Source organism: Trachurus japonicus, chromosome 7 (genome assembly GCF_045865225.1).
Source record: "Trachurus japonicus isolate A0001 chromosome 7, Traja_1.0".
NCBI classification, from domain to species: domain Eukaryota; kingdom Metazoa; phylum Chordata; class Actinopteri; order Carangiformes; family Carangidae; genus Trachurus; species Trachurus japonicus.
This window is the reverse complement of record NC_140913.1, coordinates 25,236,435-25,250,700: the sequence shown is the minus strand read 5'-3', so window position 1 is coordinate 25,250,700 and position 14,266 is coordinate 25,236,435. Positions and strand designations below refer to the sequence as shown.

Here is a 14,266-nt window from a genome sequence, read left to right as displayed (position 1 = left end):
GTCTGTTTTATTGCATGACTAAAAGTACAATGTTCTGAACCCAAATTGGCTCTTCGTCGGGTACAAACGGTTCTCGCTGGGCCAGTTGAACACATTTACGAATCTAGTCAGCATGCCAGACATGCGTAACTCAAAGTGTTTACATGAACTAAATTATGGCCTGGATCACTCTCCCGCTGCCTACATTACATTTATTCTGCTCATTAAGCCTAAAACTCAGTAGCTGTGAGAGCTGAGATACAACAACAAGGCTACAATAAAGCTCAGGTCAACTGATGTGGTGATTTAAAAGCCAAAGAGCTGACGTCTCTCTTTGTCTGCCGATTGTAATTATTACTACAGTATTGTGCTCACATATTGAACAACACAGCTTACCACTCTTCATGGGAACAGGTGGACAGTTGAAGGCCATTAAACTGATACATTCCCATTAAGCTGTTGGCATCTCAGTTCTCCACCTCACTGTATTTGATTCCAGACAAAGACATTACCTCCTTGTGTTACTGTGGGCTTCTCCCAAGTCCAGTAAACACTTTTATAGGAGACTGGATTTCACAATCAATAATCGCAGACCGTCTGCATCTGAGCAGCCAGCGGTAATAAAGGCTTTCAGCCAGACATTCAAGGCCTGGTTGGAGAATGAGCTCTCATTCCATTACGGGGTTGTTTGTTCTACCTGCATATGGGATGAGAATCAGCAGCTGAGCCATTTGCCAGTCTCTGAAGCAACTCCAAGCACATCTATCAGCCCAAGTTCACAGCACAACCTCAGCATAACATATTCCAGGTGTGTTTCTGTGCATCTCAAGACAAATAAGTCCTGCCAGTCACGCTATGATCAATGAACGGCAGAATGGTGTTTTTGTTATTATACAAAACTCCTCAGCATATATCACAGTGCTACATGGGAGCAATTAATGTTAAAAAGCTCCATTATAAGCTGAAATTCAGGAGACATTCGGAGCAAGCAACAAGAAATGTAATAAAACCCAATTGTCAAACATATTGTCACTTTTAACATTATACAGACAAAACTTATCAGGTTTATATACGTCTTGGTTTTCAGCATGAGGATGGTGAAAAGCCATTACAATCCATTTCCACTGTTTTATGCAGCTGGTACAAACATGTCTCATATAAAAGGGTGTTAGGAGGTTGATCGCACAACACAAACATTATGACACTGCTCAACAGTGCTGTCCATGGTCAAAAATTGACTGCACCTCGCCTTTATCCAACCTAAATGAAAACTCTTTCTATTGCAGCTCCTGGACAAAAGTTTGAACAAAACGAATTTGTGGCAACCAATAAGTCTTAAACCCTCTATTGAAGATATTATCTATTTAAAGAATAAATAGGTCATAACTGTGCCATCTAATACAACAAAGTACGTCTTTGAGACAGAAAAATAAAAAAAAGTCTTACCTAGATCACTCTCCAGGTCCTCCGTATGTATCCCTTCTTCTCCAAGGTGAAAGCAAGATGAAACAAAGAAAACAAAATGAAGAATAGAAAAGAGATGGATAGCAGAGGAGAGGTGGGTCGGGGATGGAGGAATTAAGAGCAAATAAAGAATGAAGTGACAGCCAAGAGAAAGGCAAACAGGAAAAACAGAAACTCCTTAGTCTCAGAACAGATATTACACAGGATGAAACAACATCTAGACACAAAAAAAATACACTAAAGCAATCAAGAGAAGTGCAGTGTGCCACTTTCATTTTCACCACTTGATGGTGCAATTTTGCAGCTTGTGCTTTGTAACTCACGTTGTCAACTGTCATTCTGAGATTCTCGAACACCAATTATTTGACAATTTAGGTAATTTTGTGACAACAGTTGTGTAAAAAAAAAAAAAAAAACAGAATCAACAACAGTATAGTTGACCAAATCAACAAATCTCCTAGTCAAAACTCTAATAAAACTGTTTATAGATAGACAACTAAGAAGTTAAATAATATCAGAGCTCAATTTACAAAAAGAGCGTCCTGTCTGAAACCTAAAGCACCACTTACTGAGTCCTGAACCACTACACAGAGGTGTGAATGTACACTTTTATTGTGTAAACGATGTGTAGCAACTTACCATCATCATCACACTCTTCCAGAGGCCTGGGGGCTTTGTCTCTACACCGAGGATCCAGCCAGGATGTGGTCTTTGTGTTGTGGCTGAGAGGAAACAAACAAAGCAACAGAATAATTCAACACAGGCCGTCAAAGCAACATATAAAAGCATAGCAGAGGCACACAAATGCATCAATAAGAATTAGAAAGTAAACCGCGTCAGCAAGTTTACAGAGGACAGAGGGCGGCTGCTGCAAAGAGAAATGATGGTAACAGAGCGAAAACAGGCAGGAAATCAACAAATAAATGACCTGGCTTTTCCCTCCATTGTTAAACAAGAACATACAGTAAATCAGTGATAGCAGAAAAGAACATACAAGCTCTGAAAATGCATAGCCATGTCCTGGTGGTGTGCCTTTGCCGTGCTGCAGAGAGGACAGAGAGGTGGAGGTAGTCAGGTGATCAGGATGTGATCTCCTTTAGAGATCGGGACATGCAGGGATTAACAGGAAAGCAGTGGCACCCAGGGGGTTGGGCAGGTTGGCTGGGGAGGCCTAAAAACCAAATCATGGGGGAAGACAAGCCACTGGACGAACAAAAGGGATAATAGTGCAGGTAAAATACAGAAAACAACAACTACGGATATGAGCTGTGGTGACAAATGCTTGTACAGGCAGTGCTCAGAGTGGGTGTGCAGCAGATTGAACGGCTAAGTGTTGCATGTTGTCGATACATACTCTATGAAGTAAAGTTCTCCGGTCTCAGTGTAGGCCATCTCCCAGTTCTCAGGCAGAGGTCCCAGCGGGTCTTCTGGAGAGACCTGCGGCTCTGCGAGGGTCTGCTGCCCACTGTCCGCCGTGGGGGCGACTGCATTGTTCAGACCACAGGATGGAGCATTGTCTCGTGCGGGGTACGGCCGGAGGATGCCGCCACGGCTCTCGTCCTGGTCGATAGGGTTACCTGTGCACAACAAAGGAGAGGGGAAGAGACTACGCACTAAGGATCCTGGGTAACACAACGGGCACAACACGGAACAACAAGAACAACAAAAACAACAAAAGAAGAGCAAAAACACAGTTTATGTCTTGTACATGCAAGAAAAGAATAACATGAGCAGGCATGCAACTTGACCCACCACCAAACCTCCCCTTCCCCCTCCTGAATTTCACTCCCGCCCATTTCTAGTGTACTGAAAGGGCCCCAGGAATATGCTAATTCCTCCAGCAACAGTCTTTCCCAAACTCTTCCTGACCCCCACCTTCTTCTACCTCTCCACCCATAAGCCTCTTTCTTCTGAAGCTAGCAATCCCAACCCCCATCCTCACTCGCTCCCCCAGTTCTGGCCCAGTGTCCTCCACCACTTCCGTGGGCCTTTCAGGGTTGATCAAATGCTAATTCAACACTTTGGCTGCTTGGCAGGGGGACACAGAGAGGGCATAGATTCACAGCAGAAAACACACACACACACAACCACACTCACAAACCAGGAAAGAGCTCAGATGAGAAAGAAAAGTCGAGAAACAGAGGAGATTTGGCATAAAATCTCATATTGTCACCTGTTTTTCTCTTTTATTTATATGATGGGGTTAATTTACAGGCAGGTGACAGTTCTGTTAAGATGTGTTGAGAAAATGTGACATGGAAATACAACCATCACCTGAGGCAGAAATATAAACACTTGGTAAATATGAGTGACAAAATAAGAAGCGGGTGGGAGAGGATGTGAGAGAAAATGATGGATCTTGTGAGTGTAGCCTGTAACCTACTTCTTTCCCCCACTACACCCCTCCTCACAGGCAGATGGCAGTGTTTGGAGGCTCCCAGTGAGAGGAATCAGCATCACAAAGACATGATGTAACCGCCAGACACCGTACAACAGTGGAGAGGATCATAAACATATACACACTTTGTCTCTCTCCTTCTGTATCCTTTAGTCCTGGGCACACACATGTATGCACAGACACTCCTGAACAAGCATCCACTCCGGGGACAAACACACATGGAGAATACTACTACTACTACTACTACTACTACTACTACTACTACACATGCAGAGATGAAGAAATGTGCAGATGGACAGACTTCAGAGAGGTGCTACGACGCCCTCACCTGTAAAACTGTTGTTCATTTCCGTGGCCTGGTCGTCATCGTCGTCGTCAGCAGGCACTACTCGGGCGTTTTGCATGTCATTGTAGGACTTGGTGCGCTTTGGGGTGGACTGCCGGGAGCCTGCATCACTGAGAATCACTGTCCCAATGATGGGCTGCCTTGGCGGCTTGGGGGTCCCATAATAGTTACCTAGGCAACAAGAAAGGACATTAGCATGCTTGAGAGAGACACAGAAGGAGGGAGAAGGAGAAACGGAGACCGAGAGCGAGGAAAGGGATAAAAAAAAAAAAAACCTGGCAGAATGGGGGACAGGGAGATAGCAGGCAGAGGATCTATGAAACCTCCTAATCTTACGCTGAGAGGAAAAGACATAAAGCTGGATCACAGAGTGACTACAAATCATGGAACTAAGCAGCTGGTGAGAAAGCAAAACGATTCTAGTTTGTCTTTGAGGCTGCAGAGCTGTATTGTCTAGACTCTGAAAGCACCGAGCTAAAACGATGGAGCAGCTCACAACAGACAGCTTGTTTTAGCAGCTTCTCTCTGACTGAAACGGTGCTGCAAAGATTTTATCAAGTGTTTTTATGGTGTTGTGGACGTATACTTTGTAATGACAGATGAAGAAATGCCCCGGTGCCCTAAGGTTCAATATAGCCGACACTATTTTGTTAATTGGGGAAATTATGCACATTCACTTTAATTGATGAGTCTTAACGCAAAAATTCCCACTCCCATCTTTGTCCAATAAGTATGAAGCCGGAAACCAGCAGCTGGTTAGCTTAAAGGCTCACAGTAGGCCATTTCTTTTTGTTTAATCCATAAACAACAAAGTGTGCAGATGTCACTTTGTAGCTTTAAGAGGGTTTTTGTGACTATTTCTTGATCTGGGGCAGCAACATCCTAAAGCCTCCACTGGTTGCCTGTCAAATACAGGCAATGTCTACAGCTAGAAGATAGTAGCCTACATTTATAACTCCTTAATGCAAATCATGTTGTCATGAATAGGCAGATTTTTCTCTTTTGGAAAGACCCAGGCAGACTGCTTTCCACTGTTGACAGTCTCTATGCTAAGCTAAGCTAACCATATTTACTGTGCACACATGCAAAGGTGCTTTCCAAGATGTCAAACTCTTCCTTGAACAGTTTAAAGCCACCATGGGCCGCTGCTCAACATCACCTGACAGTCAAGTCAAGTGAACTTTATGCACCTTTTAGACGACACTTTTTGCACCAAACACTTTAATGTTAATGTCTGCTGCTATTTGCAGGCTGCCCTTATGGTGTTTTTAACTATTTCAATTATTTTTAATCTCTTCTTATTTATTATTGTTGTGTAGTCCTTGAGAGAGTCGCACATTTCCACTGTACTTCTGGTATAGAGACAAATAAAGTTCATTCATTCATTCATTCCATCATCTCCTTCATTTCCTGTCTACTACATTACTCTCCTTTAAATCCTCCACAACACTATAAACATTACATATGATCAGATCTGTCTTCTACATCATTTATATACAAAATACAGATTTATAAATGAGTGATTAATCTAGGCCTCCTCGGGCTGCCTGGATGGCCACTGACTCCCGTGGACAGGTATTTGACATTGTCTGCGTGAAAGAGAGAACAGTGCCAACACACAGCAGAACCAGTGCCAAGCAGATTAATGTCGCAACATTCTCTACCAGCCCCATGCACACAATCACACACACACACACACACACACACACACACACACATACAAAATAAGACTTAGCCTAACATACATCCTCGCCAACAAACACACAATACACGTACCCACACCAGCCCACACATCTGCGCACATGTTTACACGCAGGTTTGTGTCAGTTTGAGACTTAGCGCTGCACAACACTGTCCTCATCAGAGTGAGAGGGGCAGATGTGGAGTGACCCGCTGTCTCCTGGATGCATCTCCCCCCATCATGCACAGTGTAATCGGAATCAACTGAGTGCACGCTCTTACAGCCCTGCCTGCATGTAGGAAAAAATAAATGTTGATGGCTGCTATACGCTTCCTGTAGCTATCTGTGGTGAATCGAAACACCTGCGCTATCAGGAATCACCATGGAGTGTCGGTTATGATCAGTATCTTCATATTCATCATCCTCACCGTCATATGTTCCTATTTCCAGTAGCGTGCCACTCTCCTCAAGTTCTAGGAAGTCCTCCACAGATAGGAAGTTGTAATCCACCCCTGGGACCTCTCCGTCTCGAGGGGGGCGGGTTGTACCTAAGAGCAAGAAAAAAACAAAAAAACAAATCACGGTTAGATGGCTGCTGATAACAGTTTAAAAAAAAAATCGGGTCATGTGCTTACAGTTATCTGAAGGGGATGCAATTAGATATTTTTCCCCCTCCTGGAGCAACAACATGTTCAAGATTTTCCTCACACTTCTTCCACACTGGAAGCCTGTCATTAGCGTTAAAATGCAGTCAACATCACAACATTCATTCAGCTTTTCGAGATGATGAGCAGGAAGGGTTTCTACAGCAGGAAATGAGAGAGTCCTGAAATCAAGAGGGTGCAATTGTAATTCAGTGCGGTGATTGGAAGTACAGTGACTGGAGAGTGGCTGCAAATATCATGTCAGGAAATTAAATGGAGGCTCTATCTCTCTGCCTCATGGGAAACTGCTGCCTGCTGAGTCAGAAGATAAAATAAAGGTCACCTTTAGCAATACACTACTCCTGATAGTGTTATCAATCCATCCACTTCTTCGTGGTGAGTCTGGAATTGCATTGACATAATACTATTATAGTCGTATTACTTAAGCTGGTATTAAAGCTGCATTGTTCCTGTTGCGAATGCAATGCACTACAGCTACACTTACTGCATTCTTAAGTGTCGTTCGGTGTAACAGTGGTACAATAAAAGCTTTTCAGTATGAGGCAATATAAACCTTCATGTTGTGAAACCAGAGAAAACACGACACACTGAAACTCAGTATATCTGACACAATTCTGCAAGAAATCGCGCATTAGAGGTTTGTGTATCAACATTTTGGTTTCAAGTTCTCTTTAAATGTAAAACCATCATCAACATTTTCCTCGCTGACCTTACTGCCCCGAGCACAAGCCGCCTTTGGAGTTAATGATTAGTGGTCTGCGGCGTTTTACTTTGTAGTGAGAGCACTTTGTAAGAGGAAGCTGACACCAGACAATAGAGACGGGAGCTATTGTGTCTCTGTTTTTACAAAGAGGAGATGACACGCCAGATGGTTGACGGAAGTTGTAACCCATCTGTGGTCAGGACAGGAGTGTTTACATGCAGATACACACACATACATATGAATGTAATGTATTCTCGCACCTCTCTCAAGTGAGGTAGACTTGCACTACAGCACAGGCAGGAGTGTGAACCATTTTACGCCACACACAAGGCACCTCACTGTGCCTTAGCAATGGTAAACACTGGAGAAGAAACAAGTTCCTCACAGCAAGAAGAAACAAGCTGCCAGTATGCTGTGTCAAAACTGAAAGAGCATGTTTGAATAGCATCAGAAACCTCCTACTAACGTCTTTCTCATGTAACTTTCCGTTGCTGATCCGATGGAAACCTGAGCACAGACAGACCAGACCAAAATAAACATACGTAGGGGCAATTAGGCCTGATCCAAAATACAGTCAACTTGAACGGACTTTAACACAGAGAGAGAACAGTAGCAGCAGCAAGATGCGTTGTTGTCAGTGAACAACACAGTCGAAAAAGAGCAGTAATATAATAACAGCGCTTTAAGGATTAATTAAAGTTACGGAAATTAAATAGAAAATAAATTAAGTCATGTAACTCTTGAAAATCCTCCTTTTAACTCCCACAAAAAATATCCTGTAGCTGACTGTGCAGAAGGAAAAAAAGACAGTTTTCTAACTTGTTCAATAAACTATGAATCAAATTGCCCCAAAAAACTCACTGAATACCGTAAATCTGGGAGGCTTCTGATTTTCCTCAGTTTCAGTTCCTTGTCAGAACAAAGCTCTGATGATCTATGAAGTTCTCATTCTCCTTCTTACCTGACCTTTGTGGTCATTGTTACATACCAGCAATCAGAGCCAATAACGCACACACTCAGTGTATAATTATTAATACATGTGGATGTAGAACTGAGGCTGAGCTGTCCAGCAGTAAAACAAAACCCTAAACTGACCTGATTAGACTGAGCCCGTTTTTTGGTCTTGTGGACACATGAAGGCCTGTGCTGTGAGCGCCTTCCAGAAGAAACAGTCAAATAATGTTATTACAAGGGAGAATGAATGTCTGGACCCAGTTTAACGGCACTCCATCCAAAAGTTGATGAGATATTTAACTGAAAATCACAAAATGTCAACCTCATGGTGGTGCGAGACCATCAAAATCATTATAATTCAGCCTCCGGGCACCACAAATGACTCTACAAAATTACTCAACAATGCAGTCGTTGTTGGGATATTTCAGTCCGGACCAAAGTGGTGGACAGACAGACAGATAAGACATATAACTGCCATTCATCAGTCCAAGCTGCAAACATGGCTAACAACTGGTAAAATACAAATAATAAAAAAAAAGAAGACTCTGCTTTCTGAGAGCAGAAAAATGCAGAGATGAGTTTGTCCTCTTCAAACACTTAACATCATCATCACTGTTCTATTCTTGACGGGCGAGAAAGCTCATGTTTGATACAAGATTCACAAGTGTTTACCTGCTCCTCTCCGATATGCAGGCGCTCGCTCCATCCCGCAGGGTACATCCAGCCCACAAATACCCGACAATAAGTAAGCCTTTACTGTGCACCACCACACAATCCTACACTTTCACCACACTGCAAAGGCAACGCTGCTGATCCTCTTTATCGCCTCTCTCCCTGTCATTTTGAAAATGATACTCAAGATAAATTGATAAGCCGGAGACGATTTAGTTGACAAGACACAGTGCTCAGCCTGTGGGCAACAAAGTAACTCCCTCACATAAAGAAGAAGAGGGAAAAAAAGCACATTATAAATCATCTAACTGACCGTTTACAGCAGCGATACAGGGGCGAAGTGCTGCTTTGCATTCACCTCGGTGGACTGAGATGAGATGAAAGAGAAGTTGTCTGGGAGTTTGAGTCATAGGACTGGGTGGTCCCAGGGTGGGAGACGTATCTGAGGCTCACCGTGCTCTAATGATGCTGTCTGCTGAGCAGGGGATGGAGCTGTTATTCCAGGCTATTCCCCACAGTGAAGGCCTGTGGTAGGATGACTAATTCTAGTGTGCCTGTATTACACAGTGCTGAAGACTGAAAACTGCATTATTCAGCTTTGGTTACGTCACCATCATCATCATCACATGTCACACACCATTTCTATAAACATTTTTAACCCTCGTGAGTGGCACTGCGTCATTGTTGGGGTTTTTCTTTTTCAAACTTGACGATCTGAGCTTCTGTGTTATATAACCTGATGCTCTGTTTGCACTTTGCTTCTCTGATTTCTTGCATAATATAAGGGCAATATTTCCAGTGCAGCAGGACATCACTCATGTTGCATGGGAGCAATCGATCATCTGTTGCCATGTTGTGACGTGTTAATGATGCCACGGCAACCGATTCCTCTTGATTCATCTCCCTTTTCTCATGTTTAAAAGCTGGGCAGTAAATCTACTGTCATTACAGACATTGACATTCACAGACACACACACACTGTAGGTATGGAGGACAGATATAATATTTGATATCCGCGTGTTATTTTTCATGATTTACTGTTGTTTTATGGACCTGATGTAATAATATTTCTTACTTAAAAATAAGTAAGAAAATATTACATCACAATAACATGAATATGTTTGGTTCTTAAACTGTTGATGTGAATCTGAAAGCAACAGATACATTATTAATCAAAGGTTAGCTGTAGTCAAAGAAAATACAGTTTTTTGAGCCAGTGTCAGCAGTAATTACCCATGATATTATAAGATAAGATAAGGAATAGCATATATTGTATATCAGCACACCATATATGCAGTATATATCCGCCCTCTTTCACAGAAAATCCTCTGTAAGGGAGATGATACATTCACAATACATATTGTGGTAAAATGTTACTTTCACCAGCACAAATACATTTGATGTTGAAACACTGTTGCCAAAGAACAATGGTGTTTTCTCAGAGAGTTTCTTAGTGGACAATAGTGGCAGTGAGGTCAGGCCGTCTCCTTACTACCACTGTGGATGGTGTCTATCTTCTCTCTGTCCAGAAAAACAATGACTGGGACATAACTCAGGCCTGACCGCGGCTCTGATGAACTAACTTCCACTGACAGTCATCAATGGGCTCTTTCTTTCCCTGTGAGAAACCAGCCTGTGCATGCATGAATGGAAAAATGTAACACAAGCACATTTGGAAACATCTTCACTTTTAAAATACCACCGAAGCCAAGAGAGAGAGAGTCGTCTTTGTTCTCCAGAGGTCAAACAAGAGAGTTCATCTTCCCTCTGAACTTTCCTAAAAGCTTGATACAGAGAGTGGGCATAATGACACCGTAATCACCATGTCTGTCACTGTCTGAAAACTTAACATTAATGGTGCCCACTCCCTGTATTTCTTGTTCTGTGGCAGGATAAAACATAAAGGAAGGATCTTTCTACATGTCTCCAAATATTTATAATCACAAATGAAAGGTCTTTTGACTGAGTGAACATTAGTGGGAAAAATGTGATATTTCTTTGAAATGTGGTGAAATTAAGATGTCTGTATTCTTCTTTCTGCTTCTGTTCGGCTTTCAGAAAATCAAACCTGACAGGCCGGGCGCCTGCATCCACAGGCATCAAATATGCTCCAGAGGAGTCACTTTTGCACACTGCATTTCAAGTTTAATAGTGTCAGTGGGTATGATTATTCAATAAAGACATAATTTACCGATGGTATTTCAATCCAGCTCTAACATTAGCCTGAGTGTTCCTGTACAGTACTGCAATAAAAGATTTAATGCTACTTTAGGTTAATTATTTGTCCTGATGGGCTCTGGGGTTGAGTTATTTTTCAATTATTAATTGAAGTGGATGGATATGTCTTGTCAAATTTGCACTTTTTCTGTACTGTACTGTGCTGTTCAAAAACAACAACACAACAACGAATAGCTGGGACAGAACAATCCTGTATTATTATATAACAGTGACCGGCTCACACTGTTGTTTTATGACAGCTTGGTTCAGATAGAGAGGCTTCATGCAGTGGAGGCTGCACATGGTGCTGCTTCCTCAGTAAACCAAACACAGACTCACTATTGCTTAGTGTTCAATGTTTATCACATAACAGTGTTGAAAGCTGACTGACCACCAAACACACATTAAGGGTCTGTTATAATTAACGTTATAACGAGTAGAAGACTGACACCATTCCCAACTCTGTCCACTAAATATGGCACACTGATTACCATGTTATATCTGTATATCTAACACTCCAACATAACAGTGACCTCCATGACACATGTCGTCACCCACATACACAGAAACCGAGGTCACCCAACTCCCTGCAAAACCACAACTTGTTATTGTTATACTTTCATGTTTTGTAAAGATTTAACAAACAGGACATGATGGGTTAATAAATGAGTTTTAGAGGTAGATGGGTTTTGTTAGCCATGCTGTCTGCTTCACCTTGTTTCCAGTCTTGTATAGAATAACTTAGCATACTTGAATATATTCTAAGATAAGCTAACAGCTGCTGGCTGCAGTATCATGTTTACTGCACAGCCATGAGAGTGCAGTGTTGACTTATTCATCTCTCAGTAAGAAAGCAAATAAATATATTCCCTAAAAGTCCAACTAACATCTCACAAGATCAGTTTAATGTGTAATTAAAGCAGAAGTAAGCGATATTTTTGTGTTAATATAAGTCTTAAATAGTTATATCTTCCGACAGCAATCACTTACATAGGGGGAGCATACGTCAGTCCGACTGCCCACAAGTCCGACGGCTCATTTCTCCGACTACCCATTCTACAGTGTTGAGGTTAGGTTTAGGGTAAGGTTAAGGGTTAGGGCTACTTAAGTCGGAGAAGTGGGAGGTCGGACTGATGGACGCAAAAATAAAGAAATGTATGGTCGGAGTCGGAGAAATGGGTGGTCGGAGAAATGGGTAGTCGGACAGACGTCATGCGCCCCTTACATAGAGTGTTTGGACCGAAACACGGGTTTGTCAGTCCCTCTGCTCTGCTCTGAGCCGAGGAGAAAAGTTTTCTCATATCCTACAAGTTTTATCCAATGAGGAGAGAGAACGGCATAAAGGGCTGTGTGTGCAGCCAAGGGATGCGCTTGAATGTGGTGACGTAGGGACGAGGGCGGGGACTGATAACTCCATCGGCTGACAAGACGTTATGGTGCGTTCAAGGCAGCCCGTAACTCGTGTTTTTCAGACCTGTGAAGTCGTACCAGTTCGATCTGGTACGAGTTCACGGGTCAGAAGTTACGAGTGGCCGTTATAGTGACTTTCACAGGTAAAACAGGTCGGAGAAACACGAGTGGGTTGCCTGGAACGCTACAAAGTCGTAAGTTGTGACTTGAAGCTGTAATTTATGGTTTCAAAAGCCTGCCTGGAACGCAGCATTAGCCAAAACGACCGGATCGCTTACTTCTGCTTTAAATGCATTTCTAGGGGCATAAAAAGTGTCAGTATTGACATTAGAGGGTAAAAGAGAGTCCGCTCATTTGTTGATGTTTGTGAGGAAACAGTAAATACTGAAGAGAGAGAGGTATCCAATTAATTGACTGATCATTTAAACAATATAAACAAAGATCTCCACAGCGGGTGTGAACACAGAAAGGAACATTGAAAATATTATACAACTTTAATGAATGATGATGATGATGATGATGACGATGACAGCTTGTTCTTCTCAACACAAAATCAAACAGGAAATTCATCAGTTGTATGATAACACACACAGACCACGACTATGTTTACAATCTTTAACCAGACTGGGTCTACGGCCGCAGTGGCAACTCACAGACAGAGCATCATGTTACATCACATCACCATGCCGACACGCTCACCATGACAATGCAGCCATGCTGATGTTTAGCAGGTGTGTTGACATGTTCAACACCTTAGCCCATCATTTTAGCACTGCTAATGTATGCTAATTAATAACACACATTAAATGCACCTGAGGCTGACTGGAGTAGTACATACAGTAACAAAAAGTTCAATCTGACCTGAAAGTTAAGGAATCAGCAAAGCCATTGAAATTCATCCTGAGGTGGCAAAGAGTCTGAATATTTCATGTCAGTCCAATAGAAGATGTTGAGATTTCAGCTATAGGAATAAAAGTGGTGGAGCGTCTGACCGACAGATGGACACCGTCATAGAGCCACGCTAAAAAATATCAAGAGGTAGCACTTCCACTATTTAAAGAGGAAGATTATTGTGGATGACCTGCAGATGAACCTATTAGTGTAAACCCTGTGTCAATGTTCAACTTGTTTTTCTTAAAAAACAAGCAAAAAAAAACAACGAACACAGTGACCAAAATACAACCTGATTCCATTTGTCTCCTTAAAACAAATCATGTTAAGTTGTCAAACACTTCTTCACCCTTCCTTCAATAGTAGAGAAATACAACATGCTGTTATATAGCAGAATATAGTGTTCTGAGACCATGTTTTGGTGATTTTACACTTTAAATAAAGGTGAATTGAATTGAATATAGCCTGACATCGGAGATATTTTTCTACTGTCAGAGATTTTGCTATATATCAAATGTCCTTTTAATCTCATTAGTGTTGCATTGGGCCATTAAGAGCAATGTTGGTAGTCTGTCAGCTGGAATGCATCCATGATATGGCATAATATGGCTTTCAAAAAGAGAGAAAATATTACAGCATTATGCCCACAGCTCCTCTTTGTTGCCCTTTACCTTTTATTGCAGAACAAATAAATGTTATTCTTCCTGTACGCCCGGTTCATAAGCAGCTTGTGTCCTGCCCACCAATGTTCTTGACGTGTTTTGTTTCTCCTTGTACTCTTTGGTTCTCACCACAGGACATGTACCTCCTCTGCTTCTGTCTTCATCTCACACTACAATGAAGGACAATTTCTCCATTTCTTTCTAGTTTTGTAAACATCAACATA

General features: G+C 42.1%; 1 protein-coding gene across 42 annotated transcripts in view; it reads right to left on the bottom strand.

The window, feature by feature from the left end:
* The window catches only part of LOC146984852 (membrane-associated guanylate kinase, WW and PDZ domain-containing protein 1-like), a 91,089-nt gene that overhangs the window by 30,716 nt on the left and 46,107 nt on the right, over positions 1-14,266 (bottom strand). For 8 of the 42 annotated variants that reach the window (XM_085782331.1, XM_085782333.1, XM_085782372.1 and 5 more), the window contains 6 exons: positions 6,297-6,416; positions 4,170-4,358; positions 2,798-3,065; positions 2,438-2,485; positions 2,083-2,165; positions 1,426-1,464 (listed from right to left, as the gene is read on the bottom strand). In XM_085782331.1, coding sequence (XP_085638457.1) covers positions 1,426-1,464; positions 2,083-2,165; positions 2,438-2,485; positions 2,798-3,065; positions 4,170-4,358; positions 6,297-6,416 — 747 coding nt within the window. The remainder of the gene's footprint in view (positions 1-1,425; positions 1,465-2,082; positions 2,166-2,437; positions 2,486-2,797; positions 3,066-4,169; positions 4,359-6,296; positions 6,417-14,266) is intronic. The other 34 variants (XM_085782354.1, XM_085782346.1, XM_085782352.1 and 31 more) reach the window with 6 other exon arrangements.